Raw genomic sequence first — 13,542 nt, 5'->3', positions numbered from 1 at the left:
TTCAGGTTATTCAATAATTAATTATTTTTGAAGAACTGATGGTGTTACCATGTTACCATGTGCTACCAGGTTATTTAACTTCTCTGAAAAAATGAGACAACATGACATTTAGACAACAGTCCTGGAAATTTGATGCAGTCCAAAAATAAAGTTAGTTTTAAAATTATTTTTATTTTTTTATTCCTATATAAATGACAGCAACAAACAACAACAACAACTATATCGTTTCTGATGAAAAAGTTATTGATTCATTAGCTGAGGAATTAGTTGTGGCAGAAACTAAAACCCTCAACGAAAGAATCGGTGAAAACAAGATTGATTTACATAACTACCTCAAACATGATGGAGGAAGAGGAAGGAAAACTGGTGTGGCTTTATTAGTAAATAAAATTCCAAATTTAACTATTATAGATGTTGATATCAATAAATCGTACAATGATGAACTTAAAGAAACAGTTAGAAAAGACATTCTATCAAAACTTTCGGATAAAGATGTTATCGTTAAAACCGCTTCAGGAGGTCTTCACATTTATTGCAACACTAATTTCTTCTATTCAGTTTCGAACAGAATGATTAAATGTTATTCCTGCAATGATTATGATATCGACATAATGACTTCAATGGATGAATCAAAGCGTTCTTTAGTAGTTATGGCTGATTCAAGAGTTCGCAGGAATGCAACAGAACCAATCAATACATACTCATTCATTCGTGGAAGTTATGATTCAACATTAACTAGAACAGTGAATGATATATTAAATGATTTGAATATTAAGGTAAGAATTGAACAGAAGAACGAAGAAATAAAGAGTATAATGAATGAAAACAAAGATGTAAACATTGACGATAAACTTGCCCAGAGCATAGTTGATGGCATCAGTGATTTTGAAGTACATAATGACGGTGGAAACATGAATTAGAAAAAGAAGTTACATTATTCACACTGTTTTCAAGCAATTAATTTGTTACCTAATCATTTAATTAATGAAGCCTACGATACGTTTATTAACTTCTGCAATTTTAACTGAAAATGCAAAAAGTAATTTTGAAAAAAGCACGTAGTAGATATGCACATTTAATGACTTCTCCATTTGTTTAGTGAAGATTCTAAACTAATACAAAAGGAATATTATGATGAATACGTTTTACCTTTATTACGTAAGCCAAAAATAACATTTGATATCAAACTTGATGACTCGTTTTTGATAACAGATATTAGACGCAGGGCTGAAAATCATCAGTATAAAAACAGTTCTGAAGTAAATTGAGGATTTATCACGTGTAATCGTTTTTGTAGATTGTGGAAACAAATATTTCATTCAAAAGGACTATAATATTCATGAAAAATGAATCAAATATCATTCGTTCTTCAATCAAACATGAAGAGTCACTTAAAATGATTAAATTATTTAAAGAAGAAGGTAAAAACCATAACAGCATGGGACGTACGACTAATTCAATTGTCTTCATTAACCGTTAAGGTGTTGTTTGCTTCAAATCTGATTCCCCAGATGTTTTCTCAACGTTTCAAGGTTATAAATACAACGTTCTCGAAAAAGCCTGATTACTCAAAAATTGAGATGTTTATGGATTTTATTAAAAGAAGCCATATGTGATAATAATGATGAAGTGTATATAATTACTTCGCTCGGCTGGATTGCATCATATGATTCAACATCCTGGAATCAAGAATGAAACAGCAATTATTTTGAAAGGACTCAGGGAACAGGTTAAAAACAGATTTACAGACATTATTTCTGAACTTCTCGCTGGTTATTCATGTAAAAAACATTACTGAAATAGGTGAGCTAACGGGTAATTTCAATTCAGTAGTTGAGAATAAAATGTTTCTTGTACTTAATGAACTCAAGAATGTAGGTGAAGACAGACTCGCAAACTTCAACGCTTTGAAATCAATTATAACGGATAATGAGATTAGAATTAATGAAAAGAATCAACCCAGAAGAACTGCTCAGAATGTTGCCAATTTCATTTTGGTAACTAATAACGTTTACCCTGTCAAAATTGAAGTTGGAGACAGAAGATACGTTGTGTTAAGAGTAAATGGTAAATTCAAAGGTCAATTTGATTACTTCAAGAATTTAATGGATTCATGCACAAAGGAATTTTATGATAATTTACTAACATATTTTATGCAATATGACCTTTCATGCATTTAATGTACGAATCATACGATGACTGAAGCCAAACAAGATTTAATTGAATTATCAACAAATCCTTTAGATGTATGGATAAATACACATTATGATGAATTGTGTGCAGGTATGACGTGTAAAAATGCTCTATTCTGCAAACCATCAGACATGAAAGACAAGAATTTTCAAATGAGCATTAAGGATAAATGTGATAGGAAACATAGAAGAATAGACGATAAACAAACATGGTGTTATGTTTTGAAAGAAGAAATGAAAGGATTATATAAACAGGTTGAACCAAATGATAATGATGATTCATTTACTGACGATGAAATACCTGTAAATGAAGCTTTATAAAGTATGATTTGAATTTATTTTTGCCTTCCTCCTGTTGTGTTGTCTAAATGTCATGTTGTCTCATTTTTTCAGAGAAGTTAATTAACCTGGTAGCACATGGTAACATGGTAACACCTTCAGTTATTCAAAAATAATTCATAAGTGCCTTCCTCCTGTTGTGTTGTCTAAATGTCATGTTGTCTCATTTTTTCAGAGAAGTTAATTAACCTGGTAGCACATGGTAATATGGTAGCACCTTCAGTTATTCAAAAATAATTCATAAGTGCCTTCCTCCTGTTGTGTTGTCTAAATGTCATGTTGTCTCATTTTTTCAGAGAAGTTAATTAACCTGGTAGCACATGGTAACATGGTAACACCTTCAGTTATTCGAGACGTTGTCAAAGAAAAATAAAAATTAAATTTGGATAGAGTTTAAAAATTCATCTTTATTAAATTCATCTCTTCCAATCAATTTATTTATTCTATTAAATTCTTTTATTTTTGCTTCACTCAGTTTAAGGATTGAACGGTAAGTTTCTAATTTTTCGATTATTTCTTTCCTCTCTTCATCGTTTTCAGTTCCATTAGTTTTATGGGCATCAGCCCCACCGCATTGCGGCTTCTTTTTGTAATAGCATATTTTTGATTAATTCTGTTTAGTTTCTTTTTATATTCATCGTCTGGACTCTGAATCTTAATTAAATCAGGACTCTTGACTGCTTTGTTGTCACTCATTTCTTACGAATAAAAAAATTAAATATTATTTAAATATAATGGAGTAATAAAATAAATCGGAATTTCTATTAATTTATTGTCAACTTCAACTAATACATTACCGTTAATATATCTAACAAATTCAGCTATTGTGTCAAATCTTCGTCTTCTTTTTGTCATTGATTTATCAGTTTTTCCATAATCGAGATGAATCAAAACTTTATCCCCTTGTTTAAAATTCATGAGCCCCGAATTAATTTGTTCATGTTTAACATCATTCAACCTTTTCCATTTGCTTTCTAATATATTCCCATTCTTTGAAATATCATTTTTCATTTCCACTGGTTTCATGTTTATTGTTCTATGCCATGTATTATTGTAATATATATACTAACTGTGTATGATGGAGTCATGATTTTCCATCCCAGTATATCTGACCGTTAACCCCTAACGCATCTCTAAGAGTTCTCATTACCGAATCAACTATTTTATTATGAAACGTATATGGAGAGGATGAAAAGAAAAAATTAATTTGTGGGAAATAATGAGCCATAGCTGCCTGAAATCCTTTATCACCATCACCCCTGATATTATCTACTCTTTCATGATCTAGTAAGTATTGTATAGCTCTTCTTGTTTCCTGTTCTGTTTTCCCTTTCACCGGAATGCAATATAAATATCTAGTGTTAATGTTAATGGCAAATAAATAAGTAACGTTTCCTTTTGAATATTCCAGATGATCGATTTCGTATGAATATGGATATGGTGCAAATGAAGGGCGACTAAATTTTTCCTTTAATGGTTGAATTTTTGGGTCAATTGGTTTATTTAATATTTTGAAATCCTTTTTAAAATCTTTTTGCTTCTTTAATGTTTGAAATGGATATAATAAAGTGAATGATGAAGGATTAACTGAAGGAGGAGGCGGTACTGTCGTTGGAGGTACTGTCGTTGGAGGTACTGTTGTTGCAAGTGGTTTAATTTTATCTGCTTTGATTTTGGATTTCATTCCTTCCTTCATTAATTCTGGATGTATTCTATTCATTTGTTTTAAATATGCTGTATATAAAGGTTTGATATACTTTCCCGCTTCGAGTTTATGTTGAAGGATGAATTCCAAAAGTTGATCTTCATTTAAAAGTCGGGCTGAATATAGTTTAACTAATGAATCATAAATTAAAGCTTGTGCTTCATTTATGGTCTGAAGGGTTAGGGCGTTTTGCACCTTTGGTTTTTGTGGCTCAGGATTATATAAATTATATAATTCATCAATATCTTCTTCTGTTAATACTTTATTTTTGAAATCTTTCAATTGTTTAAGTTGTGATTTAGTTTTTTCCTTTGTATATTCATTATTTTTAATTTTGTCTTTAATTTTAGAAATTATTTTATCATGATATTTCAAAATTTCATTTTTATAATATGGATAATAATAATCCATATCATCACCCGTTATATTTTTATTATGTTTTTGGAGATATGATTTTAATTCATAATAACTAAGAAAATTTTGATTAAGTACTAAATCATCAATTAAAATTTTTAAATCTGTGTTATCCATTTATATAAAAATAAAATAAATGTTTAAGGGTGCCCACCTCTTTGAATCATAGTATCAAAACCATCATTAACGGTTCCTTTTGTCTCTTCTGTGGCATTTCATTAAAAATAAAATTTTAAATTGTATTAAATAAATGGCATACAACATCCATTTTCACAACATACAGCCTTAGTGTGTGCTCCTGTTAATGCAGTCTTACCGATTGTTAAGCGAGTCATTGACCCATTTTTAAGTTGTAAATTAATATTCTGACCATCAAATATCACTTTATCATTTATTATATCCAAATATTTTTTAGGTGTTAATTGCTTATTTTGTCTTAAACTAACACCCTTCATTTTTTGTGCAATCTTTTTAAAATCACTTCCATCAATTGAACCGTTGAATGATGTATAACACTTAGGACATAAAGCAACCATGTTATCACCTTGTTTCTCAATTGCTAAACCCAATAATTTTTTCTCATGTGCTTTTTCTTCAGCTTTATTCTTTAATTTAGGTTTAAATTTCTCATCAAAACAGAAGAAATCAAATGGTGCGAATTTGAAAATGTTTTTATCATAAAATTGTTTATCGGTAACAATCACCTGAAATGCTTGAGTGTTAGGAAGATTTGGGTCGCCAGCGATTGCCCAATAAGATGAATCGGTATCACCTTCAATGAAATGAAAACGATTAACATCCATGCATTTATACATAAAATCATAAATGAAAACCAAATACCAGTATTTAGCATTATCTAAAGTGAAGAATGCCTCTTGTAAACATGTATCACATCTATAAAATCTATCTTTAAGCATCACTTGATATGTATCTTCACCTATTTCTCTTATGTTTTTAAACTTATTTGACATACATGCAACGCGTGCCTTCTGTGCATTCATTATTTTAGTCTTTGCGTAATTTTGTGTATTCATTGCATCGTAACCATATGATCCATTAAGTGAAATTTTGCAAAATAAACTTTTTCCTTTATTTCCTTCTAATTCAGCCTTTTGTCTTTCGTTCATAAATTTGTTCGCAAATTCATTAAAGCAAGTGTTTTTAGTAAATGTTAAAATTGATTGAATATCATCGATGATAAAATGAAACCTGTCTATTAGATACCAAAGATAATAAGAAGAAAATGGTTGATATTGGTTGTGTGTTGATGCTAACTGAGTTAATTTTCTCTGTTTCTGGTCAACTGGTAGATTGTTTGATTTCATGTAATTATACATAAAACTGCCAATTGTTTTTTCATCTGTGATAATATCTAAGTTTCTTATTATCGGTAAAAAGTTTATGTAATCATTAATGTATTTTTCATCAATGTGACCTTTTACTTCAGCCACGAATAAAGTATTTTTCTTCTTAATTATTCCCAATGCTTTTGCTTTCTTTGTTGCTGTATCACAAATGATAACACCATTCAATCTTCCCGGCATATACATTTTATGGTCAGTATATTGAATGAAATCATGAGGATTAGATGAAAATGATGAAGGATATAATGAATTAAAGTCAACTCCAACGAAATGAGTCATAATGTTGGTGGTGTCCTCATTTGATACAGTTTTAGTTTCTGGATTATATGAAAGTTTATTAATGTGCGTGATTCCTTTAAGATTAACACGATGTTGAACATTTGATAAACCACCAGTAATTCCATTACGGAGAATGTGATAAGCTTCAACCGAATCTAAAGTCATTGGTAAATTATTTTTTAATGCATAATTTCTTAAATTGATTCTTAAACGTTGAACATCTTCATCTTTATTTGATTTTAGGACATTGCAATAACAACACATTAACTGACAATTTTCTTTGGTATGTGGTTTTTCATTATCGATTCTATCCAATGTTGGTTTATTTGCATATGTAAACGCTTTACCACACATTTTGCATTTAGATGAAAGGATTAAATCGTGATAGTATTGAAAATCATCCATTGAAACATTATTTTTAGTATCCCTTTCTGCTTTTTCATCTTGTTTCTTATATGATTCAATTTTATATTTCAATACTTTTTCGTTAATTCAAAACTTGATTCTATCTCTTCCTCAGGATATTTTTCATTAGGATTAAAGTCTTTATATGCTAAAGCGTAACGAATCATTGAAGCATTCGATGATAAAAAAGATTATGAAGCATGTCAATTTTATAAACAAATGTTTCTTCAATAATTTTATCAATTGGGTCAATCATAATTTCAACATCTTTATTGCAATAATGAATAAAATATTCTAATCTATTCTTAAAATTTTTAGCATCATTGAGATATATTTGATAATCACTATCTGATATAGTTTCTTGGGTTAATGCTGAATAAAATGAATCTTGAGTGAATGGTTCCTCTTTATATAATTCTTCTTCATAATTCTCCCATGTGATAAATTGATAAGGGAAAAAGGATTTAACACGTGATTTATTGTTTCCGAAATCTTGAGTGAATTGGTCTAATGTCCCACCCGCTATATAATTTCTGATGTCAATAAATCTCAATTCATATGGAGTGTTTGTTTTCTTTACAATGATTTGCTTAAATTGTGAAGATGAACCCAGCATTGATTTTATTTTCCATTTTGCAGTGTTTAAATCACGAAGAATTAAATTTAAATCAAACTTTCCCGAATTAAAACCTATGATATTCACTTTATTGAATTCCTCATCTAGAAGTTCTTTAAATGCTTCCTTCTGTTTTTCATTTAATGTATGAGACAAAGTCCCCGCCGTTTGGTCTGAAAGACCTTCAGGACTCAAAGAGTCCGTTTGCGACTTCATTAATTCTTCATATTGTTCAATATTTGATTTAGCAACTAATGAAAGGTTGAAAATAAAAACTCAATCCAATCAGAAATAAAAGAATCACTCGAAGTTAAGCAAAAATTCCTCGTATATGTTTTATCATTTAATTTAACCGTTGATGATACATGAATGGTTTTAAGTAAGCGTTCAAAGTTGCACACTCAGAAAGTTGTAATTCTTCTTTAGTCTCTAATGTTTCGAAGTCAAAAGTAATATAATATCTTGTCGGTTGATAATATTCCTGCAAATTGTGAGCTAATAACCACTGATATATCTTCTGTTTCGTAATATGTGGTGCATATGGTTGCTGTGTCTTTTGCAACTGAACGTCTTGAATTAATCTTCCATTATTTTCTTTACATTTCTCACAATGCTTTAAAAATCTTCTTTGGTTTTTCCTTTCTGGATCATCACGGATAGAATAAACTTCTTCTTTACAATATGGACAAACTCTATAGCCGGTGAGTGCTTCAACGTCTGTTATTCTGTCAGCGTGAAGTTTTCCACATGGACTCTGTGTTAATAAAATATTTACTGTTTCAAATTCTGGATCTATCATTATTGATTCCACTAATGGAAAGTCTACCTTATTTATGTCCACGTCTTCTGGTTGAGGATCACAATAATAGAAATCAATATTAACATTTAACATTCTCGCTAATCTCTCACTTTCTGATGAAATGTCAAACCTTCATATGAATCTATTGCTTCATTTAAATAACTTCTACGAGTTTTAGGATTAACACCATCAGGAATGTTATAGAAGCGTTTAAATAACCTTCTACCTTCTGCTCTAATTTGATTATCATTCATTTTAGCGGTTCCGTTTTTGTTCATTTATGTAAGAATAAAAATTAAAAAATAAATAAAAATAAAGTTTATTTTTTAAAGCCCATAAAATGAATTAAGAAACATAAATTTTTATCATCTGCGACGTGACGAATACATTTTAATTTACTCAAGAATGCGTACCCTGATACATTAAATCTAATTCCTGTCTTATTTAATTTCACAACTTTGAAAAGGAATGTATGAATAGCTATAAAATGAGAAGATGTTTTATGGGTTGCTTCCATTTTTTCTGAAATAAATGAATAAATATAATGCTTATACGTTTTCATATCTTTTATATTCTTAATAACGAATGGTATAGACCTTTCCACTTCGTCTTCCTTCGGTGCTGTTCTTTCATATGAAACATTATTGGTATCTTCAATAATGAAACACAATCACAAATTTTATGGGTTTCTTTTGATATTTTATCTAATAATCAAAAACTTTATCACACTGTGCATTTATTTAAATAATAATTTGTGTAAATATCATGATCTTCTTTCTTAATCGTATTAGTTGCATATGTCACGTTTTTAAGAGCTTTTTTGAATTTCTCAGAATCTAAAGGTGGTGAAAGTAGGATACAAGGGTATTCTTCATTATCATAAATTGTAACTTATGTTTACGTATAAATTTAGTACCTTCTTCTGAAAGTGTTTCATCTATTTCGCCATCCAATAAATTTTGTGTTGATTCTGAGACATAATTTTTATATCTTTCTTCATGAGATTTCTGAACTGCTGATTCTGAAGCTGGGATATTCATTAAACCCTCTACTTCATTTTCATTATATTTTTCAACTTCTCTTAATTCCTTAATTTTTTCATCTATTTCATCTCTTATTTTTTCCAGTTTTTCAATTTCAATTTCATCGTATTCATCATCATCATCTTTAATCCGTTCTTCATAATATTCAGGGAAAACATCAGGTTCTTTAGGTTTTTCTTCTTCAGATGTGGGATATAAGAAATTTATAACATCATCTTTATTCATTTTTCCATCATAATCTAAATCATTTAATAACTCGGCAAATTTTTGACAATTTCTTAAATAATATTTACTAACTTCATAACACATCTCATCTAATATATCCTTTATTTCCTCGTTTGTGAATCCTAATTTTTTAACGTTGTTAGTTTTGACGCTCATTTCATACAAAATAAAAATAAATTATTCAAAAATGTAAGACATAATTTTTAAAGTTTATTTTTTAAAAAATTTTTTTATTTTTCATTATGGTAGTGAATCTTTTATTCATGAAAATAATTATTTCTAATTTCTTTTACTCTCTCGTACATACTAGATTTGAAGAATTCAGAACATTTCCCATAATCTCCTAAATGTTTTCTTATCCCTAACGTGTGCCAGTTATTATATGAAACTGAATAAACTTTATCTTTATCTTTACACCTTTCATCACTTCCAATATATTTATATCTCAGTTTTGATTTAGCATTTTCATATTCATTAGCGTTTAATAATTCACAGTCTTCCTTTTTAAATATATGTTTAAGATATTCAGGATTTAATACTCTACGTTTATATGCTCCTAACTTAGTTCTAAAGGTTTTTCTACAAAATTTAGGAATTCCATCCTCTTTAATGTCATCAATGATTTCCATTTCATTATTTTCAATTTCTTCTTCTCGTTTATGAGGTCTTTGATTATGACTCCATTGATTCCATGAAATTAAATATTCTTTATCATTATATTTATACCTCATTAGCTTATTTTGGCTTTCATATTCATTTAATAATTCACAATCTTCATTTTTAAATTGAAGTTTAACCCATTCAGGATTTAAACAATGTTTAATTAATCGCGGAATATCTGACATCATCTATATATAGCTTCTTTTATAAAAGATAAAAAATAAATTATTTTAAAATTAATGTTAATTTTTTAATGGTTTATAAATATATATATTTTAATGCATCGTCTATATATAGATGTAACAAAAAAAGTCACACAACCCTTCATATCCTACTACTACTTGATCAATACCAAATGATTTTTTAACTAGTAAATAAAGTATTTTCTTTACACACACATTGTATATCATAGTTTTTTTTTGGTTTCGCAAAACATCCAAAAACAAATATGCTATAAAAGTGACAATTTTAGCAAAACGAAACCCTTAATATATATGATCAGGTGTTCATATAACATGCGATTATCCTATTTTCCCATCTTTGCTTGATTTTTTTACATTCAAAATTTTTATCCAATAAATTTTTCTGCAAATTGTCATTCATATATGACTTGTTACGTGTCATATAGGACTAAATATTTTGCCCATAATAATTTTATCCATCCTATCAAAAAATCTCCCGAAAAAAAATTTGTAAACTCTGATCGGAAGAGCGAATAAGCATTTTAATAATTGCTAATGATTGAAGATTTCTAAACGAAGATTTTTACAATTAGCCGAACAACTATTTTATGGTTCAACAAAATTAATGCATGCATTGAGTTCTATGGGCTCTAATCTGTACAAAATGCTTACTCATGCTCGGATTTAATTCAATTTAGATGACATATTTCATTCATATTTTTATTGATTGAAAAAGAGTGCGTTGTTTGATAAACACAATTGTCCACATAAAGAAGAATGGAATTTATATGCAATCTGCAATAAACATGCTCCGAAATCAAAATAGTTCATAATTCGAAATGAATTCAAATCGTAATAAAGCTATAATTTAGGCGTATTTACTCGTTCCATTACATGAATAATATAATTCGTTGGGATTAATGAGCTTAACGCAGATATGTGAAATTTCATATCATCGTTTTTATTTCTGTCTATAATGATTGAGAAAAACCAAATAATATTTTAGGCTGCGAATAGTTTCAATAAAGAAATATCACATTTTCGATCAAATATCCATTCATCCAAAATAATATGGTAAAAATTGCTTAAATGCATCAAAATATGAGTACATAAGGTTTGTGATAAACTTTACATCCAAAAAAAACTAATAAAATTACGATTTTCCCGCTATTGCATTCGATCTTTGACCTAAATACTGTTACTGAGGATCGTTACATAGCTACATTTATCTCATTCAACAAACCTCCGAACTAATCACCTCTGATTTAAATGTTATTCAAATCTTTTAAATCTAATGTTATTGATACTGAAAATACTAACATTCTGAGTTGGCTTGGTTGAATGTTTCTCACGTGTATCTCTTTCTGCAGGTCACTCTATAAATGTTAATAAAAAAGAATAAATAAGAAAACATGTTTAAAAATTCAATTTCCTTTCATTTTTAGAAATGACAATAAATATGATTTTAGCTGGAAAGAAGAAAACAAAACGATAATTTTTATTGAACGTAATATATAAAATTCAGCAAGTTAGATTGTAGAAAATGCGTTTTCCCATGGTGAATCTCTATCAAGTTCTTTAATATCTTCGAATTTGAGGTTAAGTTGGCTTGGATTCATTTCAACAGTTGCTTTTGCACTATATCCCATATGCATGAGAGCTCCCATGTAAACTCCTTTGTAGAATTGAGTGTAACCCTTAAACCATAACTGTTGTTGTTGATTTTGCTGTCCGAGTAAGCAAGTAAACAATTTTGGTAAGTTTTGGCCTTTAAATAAAATCGAAAATGACTGTTTGTCAGCTTGTTGATTGATTCCGCTGCATGGATTTAAAACGATAGGTGAAAACTTGTTTCCGAGGAATTTAGAACAATCTTCAATCGAGGAAAAATCGGTTCCACTCTTGCATAATATGCCAGCGATTGCAAATCCCGGTTTTATTCCTAAGGTGTACATACGATTTTCTAGTGGAGTACTTTTCTCCTGGTTTGCATCAAGAGATTTCTCTAACTCGCGGATTGCTTCCGAAACAATTAAGTGTGTTAATGTTGAAGAATGATCAGAGGAATGATCCATTTCTAGTAAAATAATTTAGAAAAAAGTGACAAACTGTCATGACTAATTCATAAAAAATTGTTTTTAAAAAATTACCCGCCTCAACAGTGGTGAATTAAAAAGAAAAAGAAATAAAAAAGATTAATAAAAAAAAAATGAAATGCCGTAAGGTTAGAAGTCGGCATTCAAGAACTTCTCGTCTTCGCCAGGTGCTTCTACACCGTCATTTCCATCAGCATCCACAATTGTTGTGGATATATTGTAGTTAGCATTGGTCTTCTCGAGTTCTTCCATCTCCTCCGTTTCTTGGTCAGATGGAGATGATGTATCATTCTTGGACTTTCTATAGAGATATAGACCGAGCATGGATAAGATCAAAACAATGAGTAAGCAGCCAACAGTTATACCAATGATGAAACCGAGTGACGGGCCTTTGGAAACTGGTGCTTCGGCTTGATAAATCTCAATAATTTGAATGAGAGTATTAGTCTGAACTAAAGTGAACGTAATGATGTATGATTCTGTTATTGCGTATGTCCTTTCATTATTACTGGCTTTGGAAACTGTCGTAATGTTTGTTAAAATAGTGGTTTCGGAGTTGATAAACTTTGTAACGTTTGTTAATATATATGTGTAGTTCACACTCTCGTTAAAAGTTGGTTCTGGAGTTTGTGATGTTGGTTTGGGTGTAATTACATTGGTTTTAGCATTTCCTGTCATTGTAGTTTGTGTGGCTGTCTCAAAATTGAAAAGTTTTGATGGTATTTTACCCGATGTTGAATAGTTTACTCTCGTTATGTTTAAGGTTCTTCTGTAAGTATATAGAGTTGGTGATGGTACATCAGAAGTGATGTTACCCTCTGCTATATTTGAAGCTTTTGCAAAAGAGCCCCTGGTTTTACCTTCATTTACGGATAAGACTTTACAAGTAGTATTTTCAATTTGAGATATAATGGTATCATTGTGTCCATAACTTAAAATGGTACTGCCTGATCCTGCATGGCTGAAGCAATCTCTAATTGATGAATAAGAATCGCAAGAATCGAGCATAACATCAACACCTGAACCTTGAAAAGAGGGTAATAAATCTAATGTTCTCATAAAGCCATTTTTCATAGCGTTATCGTCAAACGTGCATAATTGAGTAATTAGTTTCTCGCAGTTTTTGGCGAATATTCCTGCGCAGCCTCTGTTTTGGAATTTGTAACTTAGTTTGATGTCCCAAATTTTTTTCTTGCCATCTGTCATTTTATTTTTTGCTTCCA

General features: G+C 29.7%; 3 protein-coding genes and 4 pseudogenes across 7 annotated transcripts, besides 1 other annotated feature; 1 reads left to right on the top strand and 6 right to left on the bottom strand.

The window, feature by feature from the left end:
* Positions 1 to 9,729: part of a mobile genetic element that runs on past the window's edge.
* TVAGG3_0441240 lies at positions 192 to 2,513 on the top strand (annotated as a pseudogene). The gene has a single exon. A coding segment is annotated over exon 1 (2,322 nt).
* Positions 2,908 to 3,227, bottom strand: TVAGG3_0441230 (annotated as a pseudogene). The gene has a single exon. A coding segment is annotated over exon 1 (320 nt).
* Positions 3,246 to 4,767, bottom strand: TVAGG3_0441220 (annotated as a pseudogene). The gene has a single exon. A coding segment is annotated over exon 1 (1,522 nt).
* On the bottom strand, positions 4,893 to 5,465 carry TVAGG3_0441210 (uncharacterized protein; the record flags this gene model as incomplete). The annotated part of the gene is made up of 1 exon (XM_051234210.1): positions 4,893 to 5,465. The coding sequence occupies one exon, from the start codon at positions 5,463 to 5,465 to the stop codon at positions 4,893 to 4,895; it is 573 nt and encodes a 190-aa protein (XP_051103940.1).
* Positions 5,993 to 8,391, bottom strand: TVAGG3_0441200 (annotated as a pseudogene). The gene has a single exon. A coding segment is annotated over exon 1 (2,399 nt).
* A 2,023-nt stretch (positions 9,730 to 11,752) lies between the features above and the next one.
* Positions 11,753 to 12,298, bottom strand: TVAGG3_0441180 (trafficking protein particle complex subunit 3 domain-containing protein; the record flags this gene model as incomplete). The annotated part of the gene is made up of 1 exon (XM_001315698.1): positions 11,753 to 12,298. One exon carries the CDS (start codon positions 12,296 to 12,298, stop codon positions 11,753 to 11,755), a length of 546 nt encoding a protein of 181 aa, XP_001315733.1.
* Positions 12,299 to 12,448: 150 nt separating this feature from the next.
* Positions 12,449 to 13,525, bottom strand: TVAGG3_0441160 (uncharacterized protein; the record flags this gene model as incomplete). The annotated part of the gene is made up of 1 exon (XM_001315697.1): positions 12,449 to 13,525. The coding sequence occupies one exon, from the start codon at positions 13,523 to 13,525 to the stop codon at positions 12,449 to 12,451; it is 1,077 nt and encodes a 358-aa protein (XP_001315732.1).
* Positions 13,526 to 13,542: the final 17 nt, after the last annotated feature.

The sequence above is a fragment of the Trichomonas vaginalis genome, chromosome V, assembly GCF_026262505.1.
Source record: "Trichomonas vaginalis G3 chromosome V, whole genome shotgun sequence".
NCBI classification, from domain to species: Eukaryota; Parabasalia; order Trichomonadida; family Trichomonadidae; genus Trichomonas; species Trichomonas vaginalis.
This window is presented reverse-complemented; position numbering and strand designations above follow the sequence as displayed.